This window comes from Dasypus novemcinctus, chromosome 21, assembly GCF_030445035.2.
Source record: "Dasypus novemcinctus isolate mDasNov1 chromosome 21, mDasNov1.1.hap2, whole genome shotgun sequence".
Classification (NCBI taxonomy): domain Eukaryota; kingdom Metazoa; phylum Chordata; class Mammalia; order Cingulata; family Dasypodidae; genus Dasypus; species Dasypus novemcinctus.
This window is the reverse complement of record NC_080693.1, coordinates 31,471,485-31,499,156: the sequence shown is the minus strand read 5'-3', so window position 1 is coordinate 31,499,156 and position 27,672 is coordinate 31,471,485. Positions and strand designations below refer to the sequence as shown.

Sequence of the window (27,672 nt, the reverse complement as noted above, 5' to 3'; positions counted from 1 at the left end):
CCAAATCATGCCAGAACATGAGGACTCAATAAGGCTTGAGACAAACATCTATCAACAGTTTCTATTCTCACTTGGTCATCTTCCCCCACCAGACAGGTATGCATTACATTCCAATCACGAAGCTGATAACAAAGCAATCAAGTCCAAGAGAAAATCCTCAAAAGTTTCATCAGAAACCCTTCCCTTTGGTGTGAAAATGATTTCTGATGCAATCATTTAATAGTCCTTAATTAACTAGCTGATTGTCAGCAACAAACAATTTGCCAAGCAGTACCCTTTACCAATTTCCAGAGAGAGAGGTGAGGCACAGCAGAAGGTATGTCCAATAAATAAAGAATGCTCAGAAACCTGACAACATTGACTTTGAGTGGTCTAACTTGTAGGGGGAGGGTTTACACATGAATCTCAATAGTTCAAGGATTCCACTTGCAGTTGAGGTTGGCAGTCCCTTCCCAGGGTGGATGTTCAACCCAAACCACATCTCAAGGCTGGAAACCAACAACCCACAAGCTAACTTTCTGCAACTATTCAGAGAGACCCAAAACTTGGGCTTGGCAGAGAGAAAACAAAATAGTTTTGCTAACACCCACCTGAAATCAAACTTTATTTTTTATTCATGAATCTGTATTTTGGTTGTTTAGTTGTCAAAGGAGCAAGTCTTATTAAGGCTAATCACCCAAAAAGAATAGCTAAAATGAGCAAGCACAGCAAATAACTGAATTAAAAAGGTAAGTTAAATAAATAATATATATTTTCATAATAGAATATCATGCAGCCATACTATGAACATACTAAGAAAATACATTCTTTGACAAGTGGAAATGATTCTGCCATAATGCTTGTTTTGAAAATGTAAATTTGTTCCATCATGATCAATATATTAGGAAACAATTTTAAGATAAACCAAATTTCTCATTTGCATATGCATAATTTTCTTGGCAAGAAACACTAAGTGAATACAGAAAACTGCACAGGAATATGAAAAACACACATACACACATACCTGAAACAGCTACAAGCTGCCTCAGTTCACCACATGAATGTGAGTTATGAGTGACAGCCATCCACATCTGGTGTTATAACTACCCGTTATGATTTCATAGTTTGATTTTTTTTTTTTTTGAGGTACTGGGGCCAGGAATTGAACCCATGACCCGTACATGGGAAGTCGGCACTCAACCACTGAGCCACATCAGCTCCCCACTGTGTGATTTCAAATCACCTCCTTCCATCACTTCACAATAACTCACAAGCAGCAACTCTTCCAAACCCCACTTTACAAACAAACTTCAGGCTTTTTCAAGATAAAGTGCCATATTAATTGTAGTATTTATATATTTCTTAACCATTTAACATATAACAAACCATGCTATTGTTTTCATTTGGATCTCATCTTTTTATGTTACTGAGAAAGTTTTTTGAGTGTTGTGCCCCTAAACTCATTGCCCCTATAAGGGATGTGGTTTTTATTGAATGATTTTGCATAGCACAGTGATTTTTAGGAATGTATGTGTTGCATTACAGCAAAACACACCATGTCCAATAGATACTTCTTTAAAAAAGAAGTTGCAGATTAGTAGATATAGTACAATCCCATTTTTCTTTAAAAAAATGTATTTCATGTATCTATAGGTATGTGTATACACATACAAACTTATGTTTAGAAATGATCTGGAAGGATATCCATTGAATAGTTAACAGTGATGTCTCTGAAGGGAGGATCACAAATGGCTTTCACTTTGAACTTCAAATACATTTGTTTGATTTAGATACAGTGAGTTGGTATTACTTTTGTGATTTAAAAAACTACTTTATTTATCTATATATTTTTTTAAGATTTATTTTTTATTTATTTCTCTCCCCTTCCTCCCCATTGTCTGCTCTCTGTGTCAATTCGCTATGTGTTCTGCATCGGCTTGCATTGTCAGGTGGCACCAGGAAACATGTGTCTCTTTTATGGTTGCGTCACCTTGCGGCATCAGCTCTTGTCTGTGTGGAGCCACTGCTGGGCGGGCTGCACTTTTTCTTTAACATGGAGCCGCTCTCCTTGAGGGGTGTACTCCTTGTGCATGGGGCTCCCCTATGCAGGGGTGCCCCTGCATGGCACGGCAATCCTTGCACACAGCAGCATTGTGAATGGGCCAGCTTACCACACGGATCAGGAGGCCCTGGGTATCAAACCCTGGACCCTCCATGTGGTAGGCAGATGCTCTAACAGTTGAGCGAAGTCCGCTTCCCATAAAAAACTCCCTTTAAAGAACAAATACATTCCTTTTGGCTCTCTCAGCAGCACCATGGCAGTTAGCAAGAACAAGTGCCTTACAAAAGGTGGCAAAAAAGGAGCAAAGAAGTGGTTGATCCATTTTCTAAGAAAGATTGGTATGATGTGAAAGCACCAGCAATGTTTAATATAAGAAATATTGGGAAAACACTAGTTACAAGGACTCTAGGAAATAAAATTGCATCTGATGGCCTTAAGGGTCGTGTTTTTCAAGTAAGCCTTGTTCATTTATAGAAGGATTAAATTGCATTTAGGAAATTCAAGCTAATTACTGAGGATGTGCAGGGCAAAAACTGCCTAACCAACTGGCATGGCATGGACCTTACCCGTGACAAAAATGTTCTCCATGGTCAAAAAATGGCAGACCATGATTGAAGAACATGTTGACGTCAAAACTATCGATGGTTGTTTGCATCATCTGTTCTGTGTTGGTTTTACTAAAAAACACAACAATCACATTACGAAGACCTCATATGCCCAGCATCAACAGGTCCACCAAATCCGAAAGAAGATAAGGGAAATCATGACCTGAGAGGTGCACACAAATAACTTGAAAGAAGTGGTCAATATATTGATCCCAGACAGCATTGGTAAAGACATAGAAAAGTCTTGCCAATCTATCTATCTTCTCCATGATGTGTTCATTAAAAAAGTAAAAATGCTGAAGAAGCCCACGTTTGAACTGGGATAACTCATGGAGCTTCGTAGTTAAGGTAGTAGTTCTGGAAAAGCGACTGGAGATGACACAGGTGCTAAAGTTGAATAAGCTGACGGATACAAGTCACCACTCCAAGAATCTGTTTAAAATCCAGTCTTTTGAAAGTGACAAAATGTCTTATTTGTGTCGGCTTGCTTTAAATAATCTGACAGCTTGGTGTATCAAGTATTCTGATTTGATAGTGAAACTTCTTATCTGGTGTATGGATTTTATCCATTGCCCTTTGATAAGCAGGTGAGAAAAGGATATGATTTGCCATTCTAAGCTCTTGTAATTTGGAATGGAAGCATTATGTAGGTTAATGAAAGGAAGCCCTCTTTACATGGCTTACATTTTTAGATGGTACTCAGATTTAAGCATGCATCTGAATCTCCTAGAAGGCTTATTAAAACAGATTGCTAAAAAAAACCAGATTGCCCCCAGCATTTCTGATTCAGTAAGTCTAGAGTAGATCCAAAATTTAAGAACTACTGTGCTAGACAAGTGCTATCTTTTTGGCTTTAGCTATAACAAAGTGAACTGATAAATTTAAAAAAACAAACATTTGTTTCAATCATAGAACTATTGGAAAGAATGATTACATAAATCTGATTATGTTATTGCCCTGCTGAAAATTCTTCGGTGCCCGAGAACCAAACTTCTCAATATTTATGAAAGATACAACCCCTGAAATCTTCTCCAGCCTCATCCCTCACTATTATTCCCTTCATTTGGATACTCAACTAAGCTTTATTTAGAATCGTGTATGTAACAGACACTGCGAGGCATTGGGATAATGCAATGAACAAACTAGACATATGCCCTAATCTCATGGAGCCTCACAAGGGAGAGAGATTTTCAACAATAATAAACTACAGCTAAAATTACTTAATTAAAAGTGAGGTATCACAAAGGAGAAATAGCCAGCCTCAGGGATGAGGAAAAGCATCCCTGAAAAGTGATATTTATGCTGAGACTTCAAGGATGAGTAAGAATGGGGCTGCTAAAGGCAGAGGAATTGGTGAGAAATAAAAACATTGCTAGCAAGGAGAACGTGCAATAGCCAGGGGCCAGAAAAGAGTGAGGGCCCTTCAAGGAAGAAGCCAGTGTAGCTGAAGCATAGTGACAAAGGAGAGGAGAAAAGTATAAGGTTAGAGCATAGTGACAAAGGAGAGGAGAAAAAGTATAAGGTTAGTAACAGAAGACTTTTAAGGAGGGAAGTGACATGATCACAAATGTGTATTTGGAAGCTCATTTGGGTTACTATCTATAAACAAAGCCCTAAAGAGGACCAGAAATAAATGTGGAAAGTCCAGTTAGGAACTTTTTCGAACAGTCTGTGCACTGAGATAAGGATAGCTTGGACTAGGTTGGTGGCAGTGGAAATGGAGAGTAATGGGTGGATTCAAGTTGTTTTGGAAGCAGAATCAACAGCACTTGGTGTTAATTGGATGTGGGGATGCAGGAAAGAAGGAGTAAAGAATGATATAAGTTTCTAGCAAGAGCACTTTTCATATCCTAGTTTCTAGTCATACTGAACTACTTGCAGTTCCCTAAGACTTCATGACTCTTTTAAGCTCGCATGCCCCAATGGAGACATGTCCTTATGACATTCTTCAGCTGCAAAATGCCCCCTCTCCCCAGCCTTCCCTAACCATAGCTGAAGAGGTGCTCTAATTGCATACTCCTGTAGCACCCATGCTTGCCTTTAACACAGCACTTGCCACACTGCACTTGTAATCATATACTTATGTTTGTTTTCCTCATGTGACTAAGTATTCCCCAAGATTAAAGGTCGTTTTTGGTGACTATAATCTCTGTAACCCTAATGCCTAATCACTCAACAGTTTATGTCAGGCAGCGGACTTGGCCCAGTGGTTAGGGTGTCCGTCTACCACATGGGAGGTCCGCAGTTCAAAACTCGGGCCTTCTTGACCCGTGTGGAGCTGGCCCATGTGCAGTGCTGATGCGCACAAGGAGTGCCGTGCCACACAGGGGTGTCCCCTGCGTAGGGGAGCCCCATGCACAACGAGTGCACCCTGTAAGGTGAGCCGCCCAGTGCAAAATAAAGTGCAGCCTGCCCAAATAGTGCCACTCACACAGAGAGCTGACACAACAAGATGACGCAACAAAAAGAAACACAGATTCCCATGCCGCTGACAACAACAGAAGTGGACAAAGAAGAAGGCACAGCAAACAGACACAGAGAACAGACAACCGAGGCGGCGGGGGGAGGAGAGACAAATAAATAAAATCTTTTAAAAAAAAAGTTTATGTCAGATAAATTCCCACTTCTCAACAGTCTGTGTGTTCCAAGAAACAGAGAAAGTAAGCTGAGTTCTTAGAGTCTAATACAAGAAAAAAAAGAATATGACTTGGGCATGAGAAAGTAAGTTTAAAAGTGTGGTTTCCTGAGTGGATAAAGGAAGAGATATGAAACTGCACTGACAGTCTTCCTCAAGGGTTGGTAGTCAAGAACTAAAAGGTAGACTGGATGTAACTCAGTGGTTGAGTGCCTGCTTAGCATGTATGAGGCCACAGGTCCAATCCCTGGGACCTCAAAAAAGAACTAAAAAGCCAAACTCACAGATGCAAATTTAAAAGGAATTAAGAGAGGTGGTTACCTAAGGATGCTGTTCAGGCTAAAAATTGAAACAGCTTCAGAATAGTTTAGAAAACAAATAACTACAGTTTATTCTACATAATCTGTAATTACCTGAAATTTTAAAGAATGTATTCACTGTTTTTGTATAATTAAAAATAATTAGACAAAACTTAATCGGCCCAAATGTACACTATGGACCATGGTTGGTGGTAATAGTCTGATATTATCTCATTACCTGTAACAAATATTCCACCACAACGTGGTGTTGGTGAAGGGGTGTTGTATGTGAATTCTACACATAAGCAGGATTGTTTTTTAAGTTCACAACCTCTGTAATAAAAATATATTAGAAAAAAAAATAGGGGGAAGTGGACTTGGCCCAATGGATAGGGTGTCCACCTACCACATGGGAGGTCTGCAGTTCAAATCCTGGCCTCCTCAACAATTAAAAACCACAGTAGGGGGGGTACTGGGTTCCTGGCCAGTGGTGCTCTGTCGTGGTCCCTAGGGGAGCAGCGACAGTCTCCCAGGTACAGTGGTGGGGACCGGGAGGGAGTGAGGGTTCAACAGTGAGCCCCTGATACTAATGACTATGCTTGTGAGCTGATAAACCCAAAATAAGAATAAGGCCTAGAGCAACTTTGTGCCTGGGAATTTCCTTCTGTCAGCCTTCATGTTACTCAAATGTGGCCAGTCTCGAAGCCAAACTCAGCATGTAAATGCAATGCCTTCCCCCCAGCGTGGGACATGACACCCGGGGATGAGCCTCCCTGGCAACGAGGGACCACTATCAACTACCAACTGATGATGCAACTGGAAAATGACCTTATACGGAAGGTTCAATGCGGATCAGCAGAATATCCATGTCTACATAAAATACCATGACTTTAGAATGCTGTTTGACCTAAAGTAAGGGGGAAATGGAAAGGAGAAATGAGTTTATATGGCTACGAGTTTCTAAAAAAGAGTCTGGACGCTGGCAGAAGGTTTGCCCTCATGCACAACTGAGCAGAGTCAGAGAGACAGATAAAGCAGATACAACCCCCAGATATTGGTTCCTTTGAGGGCTAAAGAGACCCATGGGAGTTATGGTCATGGCCGATGGGGTTAACTACCAGGGCAGATGGCCCCTCTTTGGAAATGGTGTTTATGTGTGATGAATCTGGACTCAGATGGGATCTCCCTTCATAAGACTTTCATGCCAATGTGCTGGAGGTGCAGTTAATGTTGGGGTTTAAGATATATTTAGGGGATTTGAATCTCTGGACTGACAATGTGATAGCCAGATCCTGAGCCTCAACAGACTCCAGCACCTACAATCTGATTTATTGGACTTACCACACTCAGCTAAGATGGAGGTGAAGAAGGACAACCACCACACCATGGAGCCTAGAGTGATTACAACTGAAAATGGGAGGATTGCATCCAGCATCCAGGTGGAATCTGAGCCTCCTCTTGACATAAAGGTGCAATGGACACAACCAATCCAGTGTCCACATAGAAGAGGTGGCATTGGATTGGGAAAAGTGGACATAATGGACAAAGGGTATGGGGAAAGGCAGGAAGAGATGAGAGGTGGAGGCGTCTTCGGGACATGGAGCTGCCCTGGATGGTGCTTCAGAGGTAATCACCGGACATTGTAAATCCTCACAGGGCCTACTTGATGGAATAGAGGAGAGTATGGGCCATGATGTGAACCAATGTATATGAGGTGCAGAGGTGCCCAAAGATGTACTTACCAAATCCAATGGATGTGTCATGATGATGGGAACGAGTGTTGTTGGGGGGGGGGAGTTAAAATAAACCCCATGGTTTGAACCATGGTAATATACTCAAAAAAAAAAAAAAAAAAAAATCCTGGCCTCCTTGACCCGTGTGGAGGTGGCCCACACGCAGTGCTGATGCACTCAAGGAGTGCCCTGCCATGCAGGGGAGCCCCCCACATAGGGGACTCCACACGCAAGGACTATGCCCCATAAGGAGAGCCGCCCAGCACAAAAGAAAGTGCAGCCTGCCCAAGAATGGCACCGCACATACGGAGAGCTGACACAAGATGATGCAACAAAAAGAAACACAGATTCCCGGTGCCATTGATAAGGATAGAAGCGGTCACAGAAGAACACAAAGCAAATGGACACAGAGAGCAGACAACTGGGCAGGGGGGAGGAGAGAGAAATAAATAAATAAAATAGGAGTGGATGTGGCTCAAGCAGTTGGGCACCTGCCTCCCACAAGGGAGGTCCCAGGTTCAGTTCCTGGTGCCTCCTAGAACAGACACAATGAGCTGACACTACAAGCTGATGAACGAGCAGACACAATGAACAGGGAGCAGATGTGGCTCAAGTGGCTGGACATACACCTCCCACATGAGAGGTCCAGGGTTCAGTTTCCAGTGCCTCTTAAAAGACAAGCAGACAACAAGTGGACACAGCAAGCAGACAATAAGCAGAAAGATGAGGGAGCCATCCCTGGGCAGGGGGGAGAGGGGTAGTATTAGTATGGTGGGTTGGGGTAAAAAATACACCAAATGTAAGATATGGACTATAGTTAGTAGTAAAATTTGGTGATGCTCTTGTATAGTTTGTAACAAATGTTTCGCAATAATGCAAGGTATTGGTAGAGGGGTAATGTATGGGACTCCTGTACGATATTATGCATGTTTATTTTGAGAGTTCAAAACTTTTACTACACACTTCTTGTTTTATGTATGTTCATGTATTAATGATATACCTTAATAAAACAAATTTTTAAAAATTTAATGGGCCCAATGACAGCTCACATACTGAAAATACCTTCCCTGAGATGCATGTATGAGCATATATACACATATTACTTAAATGCACACACACACACAAGAAAATACACCTAATGGAAAAGATCTATAATAGACTAGTTGTAAACTCTATGAGGAATACTAACCCAATCTTAAGGCCAATGTCAAAAAGTCACAAAATGCTACCTCACTTTCACTTGGTGCTTTCACTTTAGAGAGTTGGACAAAATCAATTAATCCAATAGGGCAATTTATCTTATTCAGATAGGCTTCCAATTTGGGGCTGTATTGCCCAAACAAGAAGAGGGCAGCAGTGAAGGATTCTACCATAGCAGTAACTCCTCCAAAGCACCTTGACATATTGCTATAACATATATTGATAGATAGCCCCATGCACACCATGGCACAGAAGGAGATGGTAGTCTCACATTTATAAACAATAACTGCTTTCATCTAGAAAACAGATGAAGTTTAAAAAGAAAACAGGAAGATAAATGAATATTTTAAATTAAAACCCAAAGGAAAGGTCCTCCACTTACTATCTATGTCTCACTCTTAGCAGACAATTGTGCTACTAACTTCAAAGGGTAAACAATATTTTAATATCAAACAAACAAAAATATATGCTAAGTGAAAGAAACCAGATACAAAGTATTACATATTGTATGATCTCATTCACATAAAATATAAATCAATTTATAAAGATGAAATTAGACTAGTAGTTATGCTGGGCTGGGGAAGGAATGCTAAGGGGTGTAGAGTTTTTCTACTTCGAGCAATGAAATTGTTTTAAAATTTTTTGTGATGATGAATGCACAACATTATAATTACACTAAAAGCCACTGATTATACACTTCGGATAGATCATATGGTTTGTGACTATATCACAATAAAATTGCTTAATAAATAGGTAATTGTACAAGAACAACTTATTATAGCAGGGGCAGCAAAGAGAGATTGAGAGGTGAAGAATTTTCTTGTTTGTCTGGATTCTGTTTATTGTTATTGATATAATAAAAATGCTCTAATAATGATTGAAGTGATAAATGCACAACTATGTGCTTATAGCAAATACGACTAATCATACACTTTAGATAAATCATATGCTTTATTAATATATATCACTAAAATTGATTTGTTTTAAATTTTAAAAAATGGGTAAACAGATTTCTCCAATGTAATACAGTTAGACTCATTTATAATTTCTCTCCACATGGTTCTTTCGGTCCTTTTATGTGAACTTACCCATCAAATATATGTTCCAGAGACTTAAATCTTCAGACTGTTCATATGCCAGGTGAGCCCTGAATCTCAGCATAATTGCAGCCAACACTTACTTTCCAGTTCATCAGACTTGCCCAGGGCCACTAACAGAAGGATGATAATGGACAACACCCATCCCCAAAACCAGAGAGTACCTACAACTGCAAGCAAGGCAGTTCCATGCATTTGCCCCACTGGATCTAAGTCCCCTCTCAATCGGTAGCAGAGTGGGTATCACCATCCCAAAATCCTCAAGACTGAGGAATGAACAAACATAAGGGAAGAATGCAACTATGGACCAAAGTAGACTTATTATTCTAGTAATGGAAGACTTGTTAACACTGATAGAAAGACAGTGGTCACCAGAGGTTCTGAGGGGAGGGAAAGAGAGGAATAGGTGAAACATGGAGCATTTTTGGGACATTGGAATAGTTCTGCATTATACCGCAATGACGGATACAGGCCATTATACATATTGTCAAAACCTATAAAATTGTACGGTGCAAAGTGTAAACCATAATGAAAACTATAGACCATGGTTAGTATCAATGCTTCAATATTTACTTATCAAATGTAACACATTAATGAAGATGTTAATAATAGGGGAAAATGTAAGATGGGGAGGGGGTGGGGTATATGGGAATCCCCTATACTTCCTATGTAACTTTTCTGTAATCTAAAACTTCTTTAAAAACAAAGTTAAAAAAAAAAAGTGTAAACAGAAAACATCAAAAAGCCTCTAACTGTATATAAAAGGGTGAAATTTCTTTCTTTCTTTGCAATCTCTTTAGTGGACTACCTGTAATGCACCACATTTTGGGTATATTGCTTATTCAGTAATTGTTTTTCTTTCTATTCTTAAAAAAGAAAAAAAAGGCCCTATCTGAATACTCAAAGAAATAATGGTTGAAAGCTTCCCAGATTTAACACATGAATATACACCTCCAAGATGCTCAACAAACACCCAGCAGGATAAACTCAAATAGAACCACACTGCACCATGTTATAATCAAACTGGCGAATGCAAAAGATAAAGAGAGAATTCTAAAAGCTGCAAAAGTAACACGTCACATATAAACAAACCTCAATAAGGTTAAGTACTGATTTCTCTTTGGAAATCATGGAGGCAAGTAGGCAGTAAAAAGACATATCTAAAGTGCTGAAAGCAAAAAATTGCCAACCAAGAATTCTGTATTCGGCAAAACTGTCCTTTCAGAAATGAGGGAGAAATTAAAACATTCCCAGATAAACAAAAGTTGAGGGACTTCATCACAACTAGACCAGCCCTAGTAGGAATGCTAAAGGAATTTCCACAGATTGAAAGGAAAGGACTCTAGACAACTGACTGAAGCCACACAAAGAAATAAAGATCTCCAGGGTGGTGGGGGGTACATGGGGATCTCATATTTTTTTAATGTAATATTAAAAATAATGAATTAAAAAAATAAAAACTAAAAAAAAAATAAAGATCTCCAATAAAGAGAATGATATGGGTAAATATAAAATCAGTACTATTATTATATTTTTAATTTGTAACTCCACTTTTTATTACCCACAGGATCTAAATAGCAAATGCATAAAATGTAATTTGGGGTGTAAGAATATAGTTTATGTGTGCTATTGAAGTTGTTAGGTTGGTATCAAAGCACTTGATTATTACAGATTTAGGATGCTAAAGTTAATCACCATGGTAACCAGAAAAAAAAATATCAGAGAGTATGCAAACTCAGAGAAACAGAAAGTAGAGTACAGGTTACCAGAGGTGGGGGGCAGGGGCAATAGGGAGTTAATACAAAATGAATGTAGGGTTAATATAGGGTGAAGGGAAAGTTCTAGTAAAGGATGGTGGTGAGCACACTTGAACAATGTGAATGTGATTAATCCCACTGAATGGTATGCTTGGGAAGGGTTGGGATTGGAAGGTAGGATCTAAAGAGATAATGACAATTAAATCAAATAAACAATACTGGATGGGATCAAAAAATGGAAGAGATGGGAAGCGGATTTGGCTCAACTGATAGAGCGTCTGCCTACCACATGGGAGTTCCAAGGTTCAAACCCAGGGTCTCCTGACCCCTATGGTGAGCTGGCCCACGCACAGTGCTGATGCGCCCAAGCAGTGCTGTGCCATGCAGGGGTGTACCCCACGTAGGGAAGCCCCATGCACAAGGATTGTGCCCTGTAAGGAGAGCCGCCCTGTGCGAAGAAAGTGCAGCCTGCCCAGGAGTGGTGCTACAAACATGGAGAGCTGACACAGCAAGATGACACAACAAAGAGACACAGATTCCCGGTGCCGCTGACAAGAATGGAAGCGGACACAGAACACACAGCGAATGGACACAGAGAGCAGACAACAAGGCAGGGGAAAGGGGAGAAAAATAAATAAAAAATAAATAAATCTTTAAAAAAATGGAGAGAAAAGGCTCAATAGGACATTTTGGAAACATAAGAAAAAAAATGGATGCAGAATGTAACCTTTATATCTAAGTTAAATTTCTTGAATTTGATCACTTGAGTTGATCACGTAAGTGAATATCCTCATTCTGCAGGAAATGAGAATGGAAGTGATATGTGTTCAAGGAAATGATGTGTGCAACCTGCTCTCAAATGTTCAGGAAACAGGTAATAGATACTAGAATAAAACAGCAAAGGTAGCAAAATGTTAAACTTGGTGGATCTGGTTAACTGGAGAAGTGATGTTGGAATTCTCTGTATGGGGTTTCTAACTATTTTTGCAACTGTCCTGCAAGTTTGAAAGTATTTCAAATAAAAGTTAAAAAAAAAAAAGCGAGAGAAAGGAAGAAGAAAAAGAAAAAAAAGACAAGGGTCCTCCCTCTTCTTCCACACTCACAAACATACCTTGCATCTCCTTACTAACTGTTCCTAATTTCCTCAAGCAAAAAAGGATTCCTCATCCTCTTTCAGAGTACTTTGTTCACCTGTATTCCACTCCCTTTCCTCCCTCCACAATGACCTCACCCTACCATCTGTCTCCTTTCTTTCTTAGATCTTCAACCTATTTTTCATTCTATGTTTTCTCCTTGAGCAACTGAATCAACTCTTGTGGTTCCATTAACATCTTTAAGGGGATGCCTATAAAAATGTTCATCTCCAACCTAGACCACTCTGAATATCTCCACTTTAATGTCTTACAGGAAAGATAAATTCAATATGTCCAAAACTAAATTCATCATCTTTCCTCTAAAACCAGCTCCACCTTTATTCTTTATTTTAGGGAATGGAACATCATCCATCTAGTTTCCAACCCAGAAGCCTAGGTGTTATTCTTCACTTCCTTTTCTCCCTCAGCAACCCAGGTCCAATCAAGTCCTTGGATTCTACCTCGTTAATAGACCTTATATCTGTTCATTCTTCCCACCTCCAAAGCCACTTCTTGGTTCAGATTTTTTGCCCATTTCATGTGGATTACTACAGTGCTCTCCTACTCTACTTATTTCTAGTCTCATTCTTTTCCAAACTTTTCACAGAGCAGCCAGTTATATTTTTTAAATGCCTACCTGACATGTTATTCTCTATTTAATGATTAAATAGCTTCCCACTGCCTTCTGGATAAAGACCAAATTATTTATAGCATGACCTTCAAAATCTGGCCCCAGCTTATCCTGTCATGCACTCCTCTATGAATTTTACTCTCAAGGCACAATGAATCAACCACCTGCAATTCTCCATCTAAGCTCTCTTCCTAGCACCAGGCTTTTGCACAAACTATTTCTTTTGTATGGGGCACACTTTACTACTCTTCTTTCCCTCCTCTAGCTACCTCTTCCTCATTGTTTATACTTCAAGTAGATACTTCCTTCTCTAACAAGTGTCTCTTGTTATTGCCTCTCCCACCCTACTAGACCAATGGCTCCCTTAGGTCCCACTGCTATATGCTCCCATAATATTGAGTGTCTCCAAACAAAATTTATTACCTGTACTCTAATTGCCTGTGTACTTCTCTGCATTCTCCACTAGAATGTAAGTTCCTTGAGAGCAGGGGGAGATCTTGTTCACTGTATCCTCACAGTCTGGCACATTGTAGGTACTCAATAATATTTGTTGCTGTAAATATAAATCAATTTATGAAGAGAAAAAAAAAAAGTAATTGTTGAAGAATAGCCAGAAATGGAAGCTGTGGACAGTAGGGGAAGCACAGAGAAATCGAGAGGTGATGGCTTTTCTTGTTTGTTTGTTTTTTATTATTATTACTGAAATAATGAAAATGCTCTAATGATGACTGAGGTGAAGAATGTACAACTATGTGATTGTGCTGAATATCATTGATTGTGCGTGTCGGATAAATTGTACGCTTCCTTGATATTATCAATAAAGTTGATTTAAAATAATAATAATAATATTTGTTGAGTAAATGAAAAGAAGGAATCTTCCATATGAGCCAGTGATATACCACTGTCATTTCTCCTGGTCTCTAGGAAAAAGTCCTACCCCAAGAATCACAAGAGGATATCCCTTAAGAGGCTGATCATAAACTAGACAAACTAACCTACCCAGGCTGCTTTTGCTCATTCTCTAAATCTAAGGTCAACCAAGAGGAGAAAAATAAGTACACTATCCCACAGAGAAAGCATCATATTTCAACTGTGAACGCAAAGCAGCAAAAAATCCTAATCCTATACTAACTAAATCTTCATCCAGATGATTATTTTTACTAAATTCTATAGTGCCACACAGTGGTAAGAAAGGGGAGAACATAATAAAGATAAAAGAAGTTTAGGTAGAGAAGATGGAAGAGGACATCAGAGAGTTTCAAACGGTTGTCTTTACTATGATCAGTGCGTCATAGTTCTATCAACCAGGGCACCTAGGCTTACTTAGCTGGTTTGGTTCCTTGTATCCCCCTCCCTTACTTACATCACTGGGACTCAGGCTGCCCAGCCCATTCTCCTGCTCAGAATCCTTCCCAGATTCAGCGCCCTGGAAGGACCGGGGATGGGATGGATGAATCCAGATTTCTAGGCGAGTGGTATCATCACCAATATGCCGGAAAGTAGACTTCTTTCCCTTTCGCCACTGGTCAGGGCTCAATTCTAATTCCTCATGTTGCTTCTTTTCCATCTGTTCTGCCTGTGTAACATATAAACACATAAGCTCAGACTCTGCTGGGATTTACCTAATAGAAAGAGACTCACCTGTGCTTGATGCCTAAAAGACTATGAAAGGTAAAGACTTTTCAAAAGTTCCAAAGTGGCAGAGGATCATCTGTTTTCTCATAAACGTTACTAATGTTGTATCCTAGATGCTACAGAACGTGCACATCCAAAGGCCTCTGAAGGTTCTCCTGAAGTTTACGGTTTAGTTTTACACAGGGCGTGACTGCCCAGCAGGACAGCCCAATGAGACCCCAGCTCTTCATATCCATTCCCTTGATGAAAGAGAGGCACTAAGAGGAATGGATTCTTTCAGAAAGAACGTTTCTGCCTGATTCCCCCACTCACCTTTCGTTTGGTCTCTTCAAACAAGCTCATCAGACTCTCCTTGGCAGTCAGGATGGGGTTGCTGGCAGCTAAACTGCGCATGTAGTAATACACAGCATCAAGCTTCCTCCTCTAGGGAGAGAGACCAGAGACATTCAGTCAAACAATTCTCTTCCTGATTCCAGCCTGAGTGAGGCAGCTGACCCAGGAAATCCTACTGTCTCTCACAGACTGCACCCCTCGTGGTGAAGCATTCCAATAAGAAAATGAAAATGCTATCCAAGAAAGAAGTCACAGCAATTACATCAGTGATTTCTTTTTGCACAAGTTATGTATCTTACATGAAGTGGTATGCCAAGAGCAAGAGCCTATAGAGGGGAGAAAAGAATAAAGAGCCTCATAAAATACGAACAGCAATTATGTTTTGTTCGTAAAGAAAAAATGTTCAACTCGCCTATTGTTTAAAATTATAATTAGCAATGGCAACTACCATTTATGAAGTATAACTAAGTGTGAAGCTGTTGATCAGTACCTCATATATATTGTCTCTAAACCTAAGAACAATGGCCAATAAGTATTATTATTCCCACTATAAAGATGAGGAAATGAGAGCTCAAGGAAACTACTATATAACTTGTCCAAGGTCTCAAAGACAAATCCTGGAGAAGCCAGTTTATGAACCTAGGTCCAACTGGCTCCAAAGTTCCTCTATTTTCACTATTATTAGATTACTCTCTGATGAGAATAGGAAATGTAAACCAGTAGTAATGATTTCAGCAAATAAATACTTCTAGGCCATTTTGCAGTCACTACAAAAAAGGAAAAGTAGTAAAGGAAAGGGAAAGAATTAAAAAAATGAAAAAAAAAAGCACTAAAGCAAAAAGGGGAAAATGTCAAAAGCCTTTCTCACTGACTCTAACTTCAAATATATTTTCATCTTTTTCTGTAATTGTTTAAAAACAGACCCAGAATACAAGGTTCTCTTTTCAAACATCTACTCATTCTTCAAAACTCAAACCTTTTATTCACGTAGTATGGTTAGAGGTGGAGGTTCTAAGGTCAACTGCTTGAGTCTAAATCTGGTCTGCCATTCATTCATTAGGGTGACCCTAAGCAGATTAGCTTCCCTAAGTTTGTTTCCTCATTTGTAAAATAGAAATATTAACACACATATAATTCCTGAAAGGATTAAATTAGTATAATTCATATATAGTTTAAAAGAATGCCCAGCACATGGTTAATGGTAATTAAGTGGTAGTTATTCTTAATATAATTCCAATCCACACTAATCTCTGCCTGTATCAGTTACTTGGTTTTAGACAGTATTTCATCAATTCTAAGATATTTTTTTTCATATTTTAACATTTCTGAAAATGAGATGTTATCAATATCAGCCAATTGTCTTAGTTTAATTCACAGTATTTTTCCCTTCTAGTAGTACAGAAAATAATGGTGCATCTAACAATCAATAGCATATTTCATCAAATCTAATCGGGATCAGTGTCTATACACCTTGCTTGTCTTCTCAAGAAAGTATTTTTCAGGGCAGACATCACATTGTGCATTTCTTTACTTCCTCACAGGGCCTACCAAAGCAGTGCATATAAGCATGTGCTCAGTAAATACCTCATTGACTGGAAGGAGACAGAAAAGTTGAGAAAATCATATCAATAGGCAACTAGGGAGGAGCAGGTGTAGCTCAGTGGTTGAGTACCTGCTTCCCACGTATCAGGTCCCAGGTTCAATCCTGGTACCTTCTAAAAAACCAAAAACAAAAGTAGGCAACTAGGATAGGATGTAAACAGAAAAAAGACAGAGGAAAAGAACTTAAAGGGAATGCTAATCTAGATTTGAGGCCCATGAAAGAAAATTCCAATTTAATTAGAATGGCAAAAAGCCATTATGAGAATTCAGCAGAGCTGCAAGATACAAAATTAACATGCAAAAATCAGTTGTACTTCTACAAATGAGCAGTGAGTGATGAGCAAAGGAATTAAGAAAAAAATTCCATTTACAACAGCATCAAAAAGAATAAAATATTTAGGAATAAATTTAAAACACTGATAACTACAAAACACTGCTGAAAGAAATTAAAGAAGACCTAAATGGAAAGACATACCTTCAATGTTCATGGATTGGAAGACAATATTGTAAATATGGCAATTCTCCTCAAAGTGATCTACATATTCAGTGCAATCCTTATCAAAATCCCCAAACCCTCTTTTGTAGAAATGTAAAAGCCAATCCTAAAATTCACATATAATTGCTAAGGACCCTACATAGCCAAAATAATCTTAAAAAAGAACAATGCTTGAAGACTTGTAGTTCCTGATTTCAAAACTTACTACAAAGCTACAGTAATCAAAACTGTGCAGTAATGGCAAAAGGATAGACACAGAGATCAATGCAACAGAATTGGGAGTCCAAAAATACACCCACGCATCTACAAGATTTTCAACAAGGTGTCAAGACTTTTCAGAAGAGAAAGAATGGTCACTTGAACAAATGGTTCTAGGAGAACTGGATATCCACATGCAGAAGAATGAAGTTGACCCTTACCTCACCCATATACAAAAATTAACTCAAAATGGACCACAGACCTACATATAAAAACTAAAACTATAAAACTCTTAGAGGAAAGCATAGGGGTACATCTCCTTGACTTTGGATCTGGCAATGGTTTGTTAGACATAACACCAAAAGCATAAGCAACAAAAGAAAAACTGGACTTCGTCAAAATGAAAAATGTTTGTGAAAAGGGCACTATTAAGAGAGTGACAAGACAATGCACAGAATGGGAAAAAATATTTGCAAATCACTCATCTAAGTGTCTAGTACTCAGAACATATAAAGAACTTTCACTTCAATAACAAAAAAGAGAGCCAATTTTAAAAAGGCAAAGGACATCCATAGACATTTTTCCAAAGAAGACATAAATAGTCAACAAGCACATGAAAAGATGCATATATCAATCAAAACCCAATAGGTACCAATTTCCACCCACCGGATTGGTCATGATCACAAACATGAAAAATATTAACTGTTGGCAAGGATGTGGAGAAACTAGAACCCTCCTCCTACATTGCTGGAGGAATATACAATGGTGCAGTCTTTGTAGAAAAGATTAACAATTCCTCAAAAAGTTAAAATAGAATTACCAAATAACCCCATCAATTCCACTCCTAGGTACATAGCCAAAAGAACTAAAAACAGGTATTCAAACAAATACTTGTAAGCCACTGTTCATGGCAGCACTATTCACAATAGCCAAAAGATAGAAACAACCCAAACATCTACTAATGGATGACTGAATAAATAAAATGTGGTATATCCATACGATGGAATATTATTCAGTAATAAGGAGGAATGATATATGCAGTAACATGGATTTCAAAAACATTACATTAAGTGAAAGAAACCAGACAGAAATGGTCACATATTATATAATCCTATCCATGTGAAATATCCAGAATAGGCAAATCCACTGAGACAGAAAGCAGACTTGGGAGGGGAGTCCTGAAACTACTTAAAGAATATAGATTTCTTTCTGGAATGATGAGGTGATGAAATGTCTTGGAACTAGATGAAGGTGACAGGTGCATACAATGTTAACTGTATGTCACTATACTAAATGCCAATAAATTGTACATTTTAAAATGGTTAATGATTCATTTTATATTATGTGAATTTTACCTCAATTTTTAAAAAAGCCACTAGGTGAAAAAAAATAAAGAAGTTATATTTTCTAATTGACAAGAAAATAACATTTCATTCAATAATTACAAAGAAGAAAAGCTGGAAAAGGAGACAAGATGAAGAAAGGAAAAATATAAGAAGAAAAAGATGGATAAGGAGAAAGGGGATAGAAAAAATTAAGCTTCAGAGAGCAGCAAAAAAATTCTTGGAACACACATCACAAAGAGAATAGGTAAAAGGAGAAGAAAGAGCTACTCAATATATTCTGAAGAAAGTACGTCAGCAAATCACATTACTTAATCAAGTATTTCAATCCAAAATTAAGGACTTTCTTTAACTCTTTTGTGGAATAAAGGGGAATATAAATATTAAATTCATTGTTTATTTGGGGAAGGTATTTTACACTATTAAAGAACTTTTCTCCCTGCTAATAAGCACGTTAGCTGCTTCTTGTCCTAAAACCTCTGGTACCTACCAATGCCTTCCTCACCTTTCCCCCTCTAATACATCTTCCTCCCTAAGGACCCTGTCAGCTCCCAAAGCCCATTTCTCTCCGTTAGAGTACATTTAGAGCAGGCTGGTAGGATCTAGGAAGGTACAGTTTGGCACTTACTATGTTTGTGCTAAAGAGGCACATTACTTGAAAAGCTAAGAGGAGCTGAGGGTTTTGGGGAAAGGAATCAAGGATGTATCTACTTAGGGATAGCTGAGAGGGTGAGAAGTAAAGGAGCTCTTATTTTCCTTCTAGTTCAACAGGATAGGGAAGAGAAGGAAGATTCAGGGCAGAAGCCTTGGTCAGATAAAAAGAGTAGTAGTTGTTTGGCTGAAGTATGAGCTTCCCCCTTAAGAACCTAAATGCAGTAGTAAGTGGTTGGATGAAATACTGATATAAATGGAATAAGAGATCCCTGACATATTAGATCTGAAAGTAACAAAAAACAAAAGGAACTCGAGGATGGGAAGCACAAGGGGATAGATATTCTTTGGGATACATCTGATCAGATGAGATCAAGCTCCAGGAGCTGATGTTATTATCAAAACCCATATTTCTAAGGTACTGCCTCCAAAGATTTCCTTGTCCACACGACTTCTTACCGTATACACTGCCAACAGAGCCAACTGGTTATAGGGGCGCCCATTCTTGGGAGCAATGTGCTGGGCCTTCAGGTACCAACTAGAATAGAAAAAACAGTAAGGAAATGCTAGTTTCATACTAATTCTTTCTCAGTTCATCCCCTACTAGCCCCTACTACTTAGGCCAGACTAAAAGCTGGAGTGTTAGATATAGTTCTGGAGTGGTAGAGCATGACAATGGACACCAAGAGGGGCACCTGGAGGACACCAATAGAAGAGATAGCTAAGATGGCCCATTGGTCTCAGTGAGGTTTAGCATAAAGCTACATGGGGAAAAGATGCAATGAACAAGGGGTACCTGCGTGCTTTCCCATAGTTTGCTGTGTCATTGGCTTGCTCCCGATACCTAGCAATGTCTCCTTGACAAATCATACATCGCTGTGCACTGATCAAGGCATATTTTACCTTCAAGGAAAACAATCAGTTAGTATAGGATCTAAGAAAATCTAACTTCAACCCCAAAGGACAGAGATAATATAGGCATAGTTTACAAACTGTACACTTATTTATAAATATTAAGACAATTGTTTACTTTGTTCTTTTCCTGCCACCATTATATTCTTTTTTTCTTCAAACTGTTAATTTCACTATATTGTGTTACTGCTTTACATTACCTTTGCCTAATAACAACAACAGTTACCCTTTACCCTACATTGACAACATGTCATTGACTATGCAGTACAATATAATTTCCCACTGATGGACTTGGTATCTGTCTCTCAGCCAGAAAACAATAGAGAAGACCACTAACTATCCTAAGACATGTCCGACTTTTAAAAAACTTCCCTAAGGAACACAACAGTATATAATTTCACTCCCACGAAAGAAAGTAACATTGTCACTAGAATACTCAACAAAGCTTTATGAAGAAGTAGATACTAGCCCCACAAGAAGTATCTGTACATCAGCCTCCTAACATATAATTCAAATTTGTATCCAGCAAAGTTATATCTTACAATCCCATATATTTTCTCTATGAATGAATGTCAAGAATCCTGGGTAATCGAAGTGCCAAAAACAAAGACGCAAGAAAACTGGCTAAGTCTCCTTACTATACCATACCATCCCAATGACAGGAAACAAATTCCTTCAAAGGCTCTTTATTTTCCTCAGAATGAAGTCTTGATAATCCAACCTCTGCTTTACCTCTTCAGCACCACTTTCCCCCTCACGTTCTATGCCTTGGCCAAAATAGACGTTTCTCGGTTCCCCTCACACACCATGATCTCTCCCACTTAAGATATTCCAGAATGCTGTTCTTCTCACATCTTTACCTATACCTTCACAGCCAATATCTCAGGACTGCAGGCCCAGCTTACTGTGATTTCCTCAGTCTTCCAGGAGCCTCTAAACCATGTTATCTATTTTACAGTATACCCCCAAAGCTCCCTTTGGAAGTTACTGCATCTGTAATTACTCATCCAACAGCTGCACTAATCCCCTAAATCACAGTCTAAATTTCAACAGTGCTGGGATCATGCCTATCTTGTTCCTCACTAAATTACTTGTGCCTAGAAGAGCATCTAACAGGTAGGAGGATCTCAATAAATACTATAAATATTAGTAAGAGCTTGTATATAGCAATTCATCAGAAAGAACAGAAAAGAAAGAGGACACTTCTGCTTCATAAAATCACACTTTTGTCTCATGAAACTTTTACCTCCCTCTTTCCCTTGGCTCTTTCCTCTCAACATGGAAATAGGTTCAAGTCTCTCCCATCTTAACAAACAAAACAAAACAAAAACTTCTCTTGACCCCATGTTTTCTTTTGGCTGTTAACTTCTTTCCTTGCCTTCACAGCCAAGATTCTTAAAAGAATGATCTATATTACTCTCTCATTGTCTCTCTGCCTCACCTCTCATTCACTATAATCTAGCTCCCATCTTCTCCAACTAAAATAATTTTCAATAAAGTCATCCAATTTAATAGAACCTTTTTAGTAATCTTAATATTTGGCAACTCTATAGTACTTGACAAATTCAAACCTTAAAACTCCCTTAAATTTTGATGATCTATCACCTTATTTGGCCAGCCTTCCCAGTATCCCAACATCTGTTTCAACTACCACCTATACACTGATGACTCCTATCACTGGCCCAGCTCTTTCCCTCAAGCTCATGATAGACTAGAATATTCATTTGTTCATTTGCAAGTTCCTGTTGGACTCTTCTACCGAAGCATTCTGAAACTGATCTCTTCCTTCCCAGCCATTCCTCTAGACCACAAACTGGGAGATGATCTAGAATCCTCATGCTTCCAATCTCATCCCTCACACCAAATCAGCTGGAAATTCAATTCTATTTCCTTTGTATCTTCCCAATCTGTCCCCTTTTTTCCAGTTCCACTACCTCTACCTTAGTTCAGGCCCACAGCCTGACTCCATGCTTGCCTTACTCTGAACCAAACTCACCAATTTATCTGGGTGATTGGTTCTAAGAAGAAATCTATGTCATCAATTTACTAAAAATCAATCAATAGCTGTTTCCAGAATCAAGACCAAACTCTTCAGCATGGCATACGAGTTTATGATCTAGCTCCCTGCTTACTTCTTTAGCTTCACTTCTTTCAAGAGCCCCACCGCACATTATAAGACCCAGCATATTGAACTTCTCGCACTTTCTCAACAATACCAGATTTCCCCGTTGAATCCTACACATAACCTTCCTCTCCCATCTTGCAAACTCCTACTCATCTATCTCTTAAGACTCAGCCTGAGAGTCTGCGAAAAGCCTTCCTTGACCCCACCAGACTAAGTCGAATCCACTTCCCTGTATGTACCCTCAGCATTTTCTATATACTATTACCACAGTATCTTATGACATTACAATTGTTGGTTTAAACCATCTGTTCCCACTGGATTGTATCTTTCATTCTTGTATCCTCGACACTCAGCACAGTGCCTGGCACATACCTGGCACTAGATAATGCTTATAAAATGAATTAAATTTAAGATAAAAATGGATTAAATTTAAGATTAAAAAAGTTGGCTTACCGTCTTGTGTAATGGTTTGCTGCGAATGGCAAGACCATCCATGTAGTCCTCAAGTTTGAACTTGTAAGTGACCTGCAGCTTCTGAAGCAAACTATCAAAGAAGTCACTACCCTATAAAGAGAAAAAATAAGAAATGGCTGAATCAACCTGTTCTGACCCAATTTACCCAACAGAAACTGGGGCAAATGACCCATTCACAATTGTGCCAACATTCAGCCATTCTATATAAAGGGAATCATACAGTATCAAGTGGCCCGCAACTAGACCCAAGACAAATTTGTAGCATAAGATTTTCCAAAGTTTTAAAAATGTGGACACACTCTGCACATACACTCACATACATGCATACACACTCACTCCTAGGCCAAGACATTCAGAAAGCTTCCAAGCTCAGAACTAGCTCCAACTATCAGTAAATTATGATCCCAAGGAAGCAAAAGGGTAGGGTAGGCCTAAACACAAGAAAAGAGCACACAGTTTTTGTCAACGTGATAAAACATAAAGATAATGGTGTACCTCATCTAAGAGCTCCAAGAGTCTATTCCGAATCTGTTCTGGGTTCTCAACATTTGGATCCTTGAGAAGCTGCCTGAACTTTTCAATCACCTGATAGAAAGCATTCTTCCACAGGATCTGATCCACATTCTGATTATCAGAGAATTCAATATCTAATAGAATACAGCGCTCATACAGCTGCAGCACTTCAGCTCTGGAATAAAACATATGCAACTTTTAGCTCCAAATACATCACAGGAAAGGTTAGCCCAAATTAACCACCTCTCGTGGCAAGAAATCCAAAATGCTACCGGGTATAGTATTCACTCTATTTCTATTCCGCATGGCAAAATGTCATTCTAAAGGCAGTTATGTCTAGGCAAGTGTTTTTTCTCCATATGCCTTCACCTAAATTTAACAGCTAAAATAAGATCTTCCCCAGAAGTTATATACTGTTCATTTTTTAGCATTCCAGGTCTTTCCTTTTCAAGATTCCATGCTCCCTTAATTTTTTTCTTAAAGAAAAAGTAGGACATACAGTTACCTCTGTTCTGTTCTTTTTCCAACAGCCCTTCCCTTGGAAAACTAATGTTAAAAGGTGATAAAACCTAATGGCTCCTAAAAAGTCTCCACCTTCCTCAACTATAGGTGCCTAGCCACCTCCAGTTTAGCCCCATTTCTAGAACATGCCATACCTGAGCTGAGTCATCTTCTCCAGGCCTTCAGGACTGATGCGGTCCCTGGAAAGCAGGTTGCTGAGCTGCAGTTCCTGGTTGTCAGCCACCCGAAGAAGCCTATGTAGTTCCTGTTGCTGCATATTTCTCACATGTTGCTCCATCTCCTCAGGGCTCATGGTGCTGGAAGGGAGAGGGCTACAAACATACTGTCCTGATGGAGTTGGATAGCCTGGGTAGTAAGGCCCTGGGTACACACCATTTGCAGGGCCCATTGGGTACTGCAGAGGGCTATAGCCTGTATAGGGGTACTGGGAGGCAGGGCCTGGTGTCCGGGGGTAATAATAGGGGTTGTCAGAGTTTTGAAACTTATAATAAGATGCCTGGGCCTGGCGTGAGTCATTCCAAGATGTAGGGCTGACTTCATCATCAGTGTCCAAAAAGTGTAGTTGTGGTGTCTGGCTCTTTAAAGCAGGTTTCTGATCAGGATTGTTTGGGTCCCATAATCGGCGGGTGGTGCCTCCACGGCCCCAACTCCGAGATCCCTTGCTACCAGATCCAAATAAAAGACGAGATCCCAAAGGTGTAGACTCTGAAGAACCTGCTGAATTGACAGACAGGGTGGTATGGGCAGGAAGAATCAGAATGCCACGGCCACAACCCCGAAGTTCTTGTTTCAGGTTTTTGGACTCCTGCTTCTCAGAGCCTTTACCCCCACTGCTCAAGGTCTTGTCAGGCTTTATTCTATCCACATCCTCTCTCGCTGATCTCACAATAGGGGAATCTTTGCTCATGGTTTCTGCATCAAAGGTGACATGAAGATTGCCTCGATTTTCTTTACCATTGCTTTTCTGCTCACCCTCCCCATGGCCAGACCAACTTCTTTCTAAATGTTTCTTCCTCTCTGAGTTCCTCCTGGGCCCTAATCCATCAGGCTCATCAATTCTATCCTCATCCAAGGAGTCAGTCGAGGACATAGATATTTGCTTCTTCAGCCGTGGCCTCTCCTTGGTCCGATCCTGTCGCCGGCGTCGACATCCATTATCAGTCAGGCCAGCTCCCTCTGCACTGTTGTTGCTGCCAGCAGAGCTGGTACTGCAAGTACGATAGCGGTTCCTTCGCTTGTCTGAGCGGGAGTAGCGCTTTGCAGAACCTGGCTTCCCCTGTGCCAGGTCATCGTTCACTTTCTTCATCCCCTCCCCCTTTTCAGCCTTCTTTCCTTTTTCTCCCTTTGTAGCCCTTACTTTGTCACTATTTAGGTTCTTTTCTGCCTCATATTTGTCTGGTTTATTCACAACCTCCTCTTTCAAAAAATTTCCCCTACACTTATCTTCCTCTACTCTCAATTGTTCTACTTGGTTAAGGATTTCTTCCTCATCCACCGGGATAGTCGATTCTTTGCTAATAGTCTGCAAACGCCGCCCAGGCTGATAGATCTGTAGGTCAGGTTTCTTTGTTCTCTTGATAATTTTTAGACTTCGATCTTCTTGACTTCCAGGCCTAGGAAAGTACTCCTGTCCCCGAGTATTTTCTGGGTCTACAGATCCATTTTGTTGTTGATTTTCCAGTTCCTTACAGACATCTTTAATGTGCTGTGTACCATTTCTGACAGGAGAAGAATTTTTGTCATTGACAATTTCATCCTTAAATTCCTCACTCTCGGAAGGTTCCTTGACTTTAGATTTGTTCCTGAGTCGAGAAAGACCAGGCTTATAGATCTCCAGATCTGGGCGCCTATTATCTTTACGCTGCCTGGGCTCCTTTAATTCTTTCAGGTTTTCTGTGACATTGGGAGGAGGGGTTGGGAAGAAAGGGTAGGAAGAGAATAAAGGAAGAAAGAAAGAAACAACTGTCAACCTGGTTACACAACAGAAAATCTGAGCAAGATTTAAAAGTCCAAATCTCACACTGATAGATAAGGAAGGGAAATTTCTGCAGGAGCAGAAATTCTGAATTTACAATATTTGTTCAGTAACTAGCAAGGCTAAGAACTTTATTGTATTGGTTTAGGAAAACAGAAAGAAAAACAAAAAAATTCTTGCATTTCCTAAACCACATTCAGGTTTCCAAAACCCCAAACTACCTCATCACTGTCAGAATAAAAGATCTCTAACAGTTTTAACATTAGACTGTTTTCTGTCTATAGAGCCCTTGCATCCATCTCAATCTTTTCTTCTTCTAGCTCTAACATTTTTCTAGGATGGCTAAATCCTTTTAACATTCTAGTAGGGGGAAAAAAAAAGATGGAGATAAAGAAGGGTATGCATAGCAATCCATAGTCCTAGACACCTCCGAGGAAAAAATTTGCAACTTGTATCTCTGAACTTGGTTCGAACAATACTCCTCTAGGATACCAATTACCCAATCACATATCTCCTGTTGAAGCAAACAGGAAGCAGTTCCTTTCACATTCTTCAATTCCATTCATGCTGACCAATTCTCTTACAGCAGCCAGCAAAGTCATTCTGAGGAAATACTGCTCAGGCTATCAACATTAGAATACTGAGACTAACTGCTACTATGATGATGGAATATAAGGAAAAGGTTCTATAAGGGAGCTTTTCCTGGAAGCTGATACTAAGTTTATGACAAGCTCTCAAAAACACTAAAGGCAGAGGCACTCAAGAATAAGAGTACAGGACTTTAGAGGCCACTCTCTCCAGGCTCCAACAACTTACTGAATGACCAATAAACAAGTTTTTTTGTTTTTTGGTATCTGTTACCTTTATCTATGGAGTGGAGAGACTACTACAAGCAGCCACTAAATTTTTCAGTAAGTGACAGGAATTAATAAGAATATTATGTACTCGAAACTAAATGTCATATAAAATCCTAGTATTGTTCTTTAAACAAAAATGCAAACAAACCTATAACAGGAATCCTATGCTACAGCATTATTTACATCCATTTTTAATGGGAGCAATAAAACAGGAAGAAAAAAAAAACCTTAAGCTTAAAATCTGCTTCAGTATTCTCAGAAGTCTAAAAAACTGCTTTACCAAGGATGAATAAGGTAGAGAGCAGTTTAACCCCGGAAGAGCTCACTGTCACCAGTCTTTGTAACTTAGGTGAGATGGAGGGGGGAGATCTATTACTACTTTCCAAAACAGAACGAAAACAGAGCCTAAATAATCCAATTCAGTTAACCAACAAAAAAAATAATTTCACAGACTTTCACCACAAGTCTAGAGAAGGCACCTATCATAGTTACTAATTCTACATAACTCCACTGTCTAACAAAGGAGAGCTGAGACACTTGAATCTTTCTTGGGCATTTCCTGAGGTCGCGAGAGAATTTAAATTAACTTGCAAAGTAAGCATTTTCTCTGATAAAAGCTACTCCCACACATGCCAAGGCCAAATCAGAGTAAAGTCGGCTCTCTAATGTCCTGGATCCCTCCAGTGGCACAGCCTTCACAAGCCTGCCTTGGGGAAAAAAAGTTTAGCAAGGAAATCTCAGGCTGTGAAACCTTTCTCCCCAGTTCCTTCTTTCCAACAAGATGACGGTGCAGACCTGTGGATGATTCCTCTGGGAACCATACACCCTGGGACCTCCTCTAGACTCCAGTGTCCATTCCTGATCGTGTCCCCGGACGGCTGGGAATACACGGGCTCGCTTAAGAG

General features: G+C 39.5%; 1 protein-coding gene and 1 pseudogene across 3 annotated transcripts in view; one reads left to right on the top strand and one right to left on the bottom strand.

The window, feature by feature from the left end:
- SMG6 (SMG6 nonsense mediated mRNA decay factor) overlaps positions 1 to 27,672 on the bottom strand; it is a 249,485-nt gene that overhangs the window by 221,273 nt on the left and 540 nt on the right. For 2 of the 3 annotated variants that reach the window (XM_004483742.4, XM_023586172.3), the window contains exons 2-8: positions 24,070 to 25,828; positions 23,396 to 23,588; positions 22,880 to 22,990; positions 20,186 to 20,292; positions 19,849 to 19,927; positions 15,079 to 15,189; positions 14,495 to 14,707 (exon numbers count right to left, since the gene is read on the bottom strand). In XM_004483742.4, coding sequence (XP_004483799.2) covers positions 14,495 to 14,707; positions 15,079 to 15,189; positions 19,849 to 19,927; positions 20,186 to 20,292; positions 22,880 to 22,990; positions 23,396 to 23,588; positions 24,070 to 25,828 — 2,573 coding nt within the window. Of the gene's footprint in view, positions 1 to 14,494; positions 14,708 to 15,078; positions 15,190 to 19,848; positions 19,928 to 20,185; positions 20,293 to 22,879; positions 22,991 to 23,395; positions 23,589 to 24,069; positions 25,829 to 27,562; positions 27,666 to 27,672 lie in introns of those variants that run through there. The other variant, XM_071210432.1, reaches the window with a different exon arrangement.
- On the top strand, positions 2,295 to 3,086 carry LOC105745232 (small ribosomal subunit protein eS1-like; annotated as a pseudogene).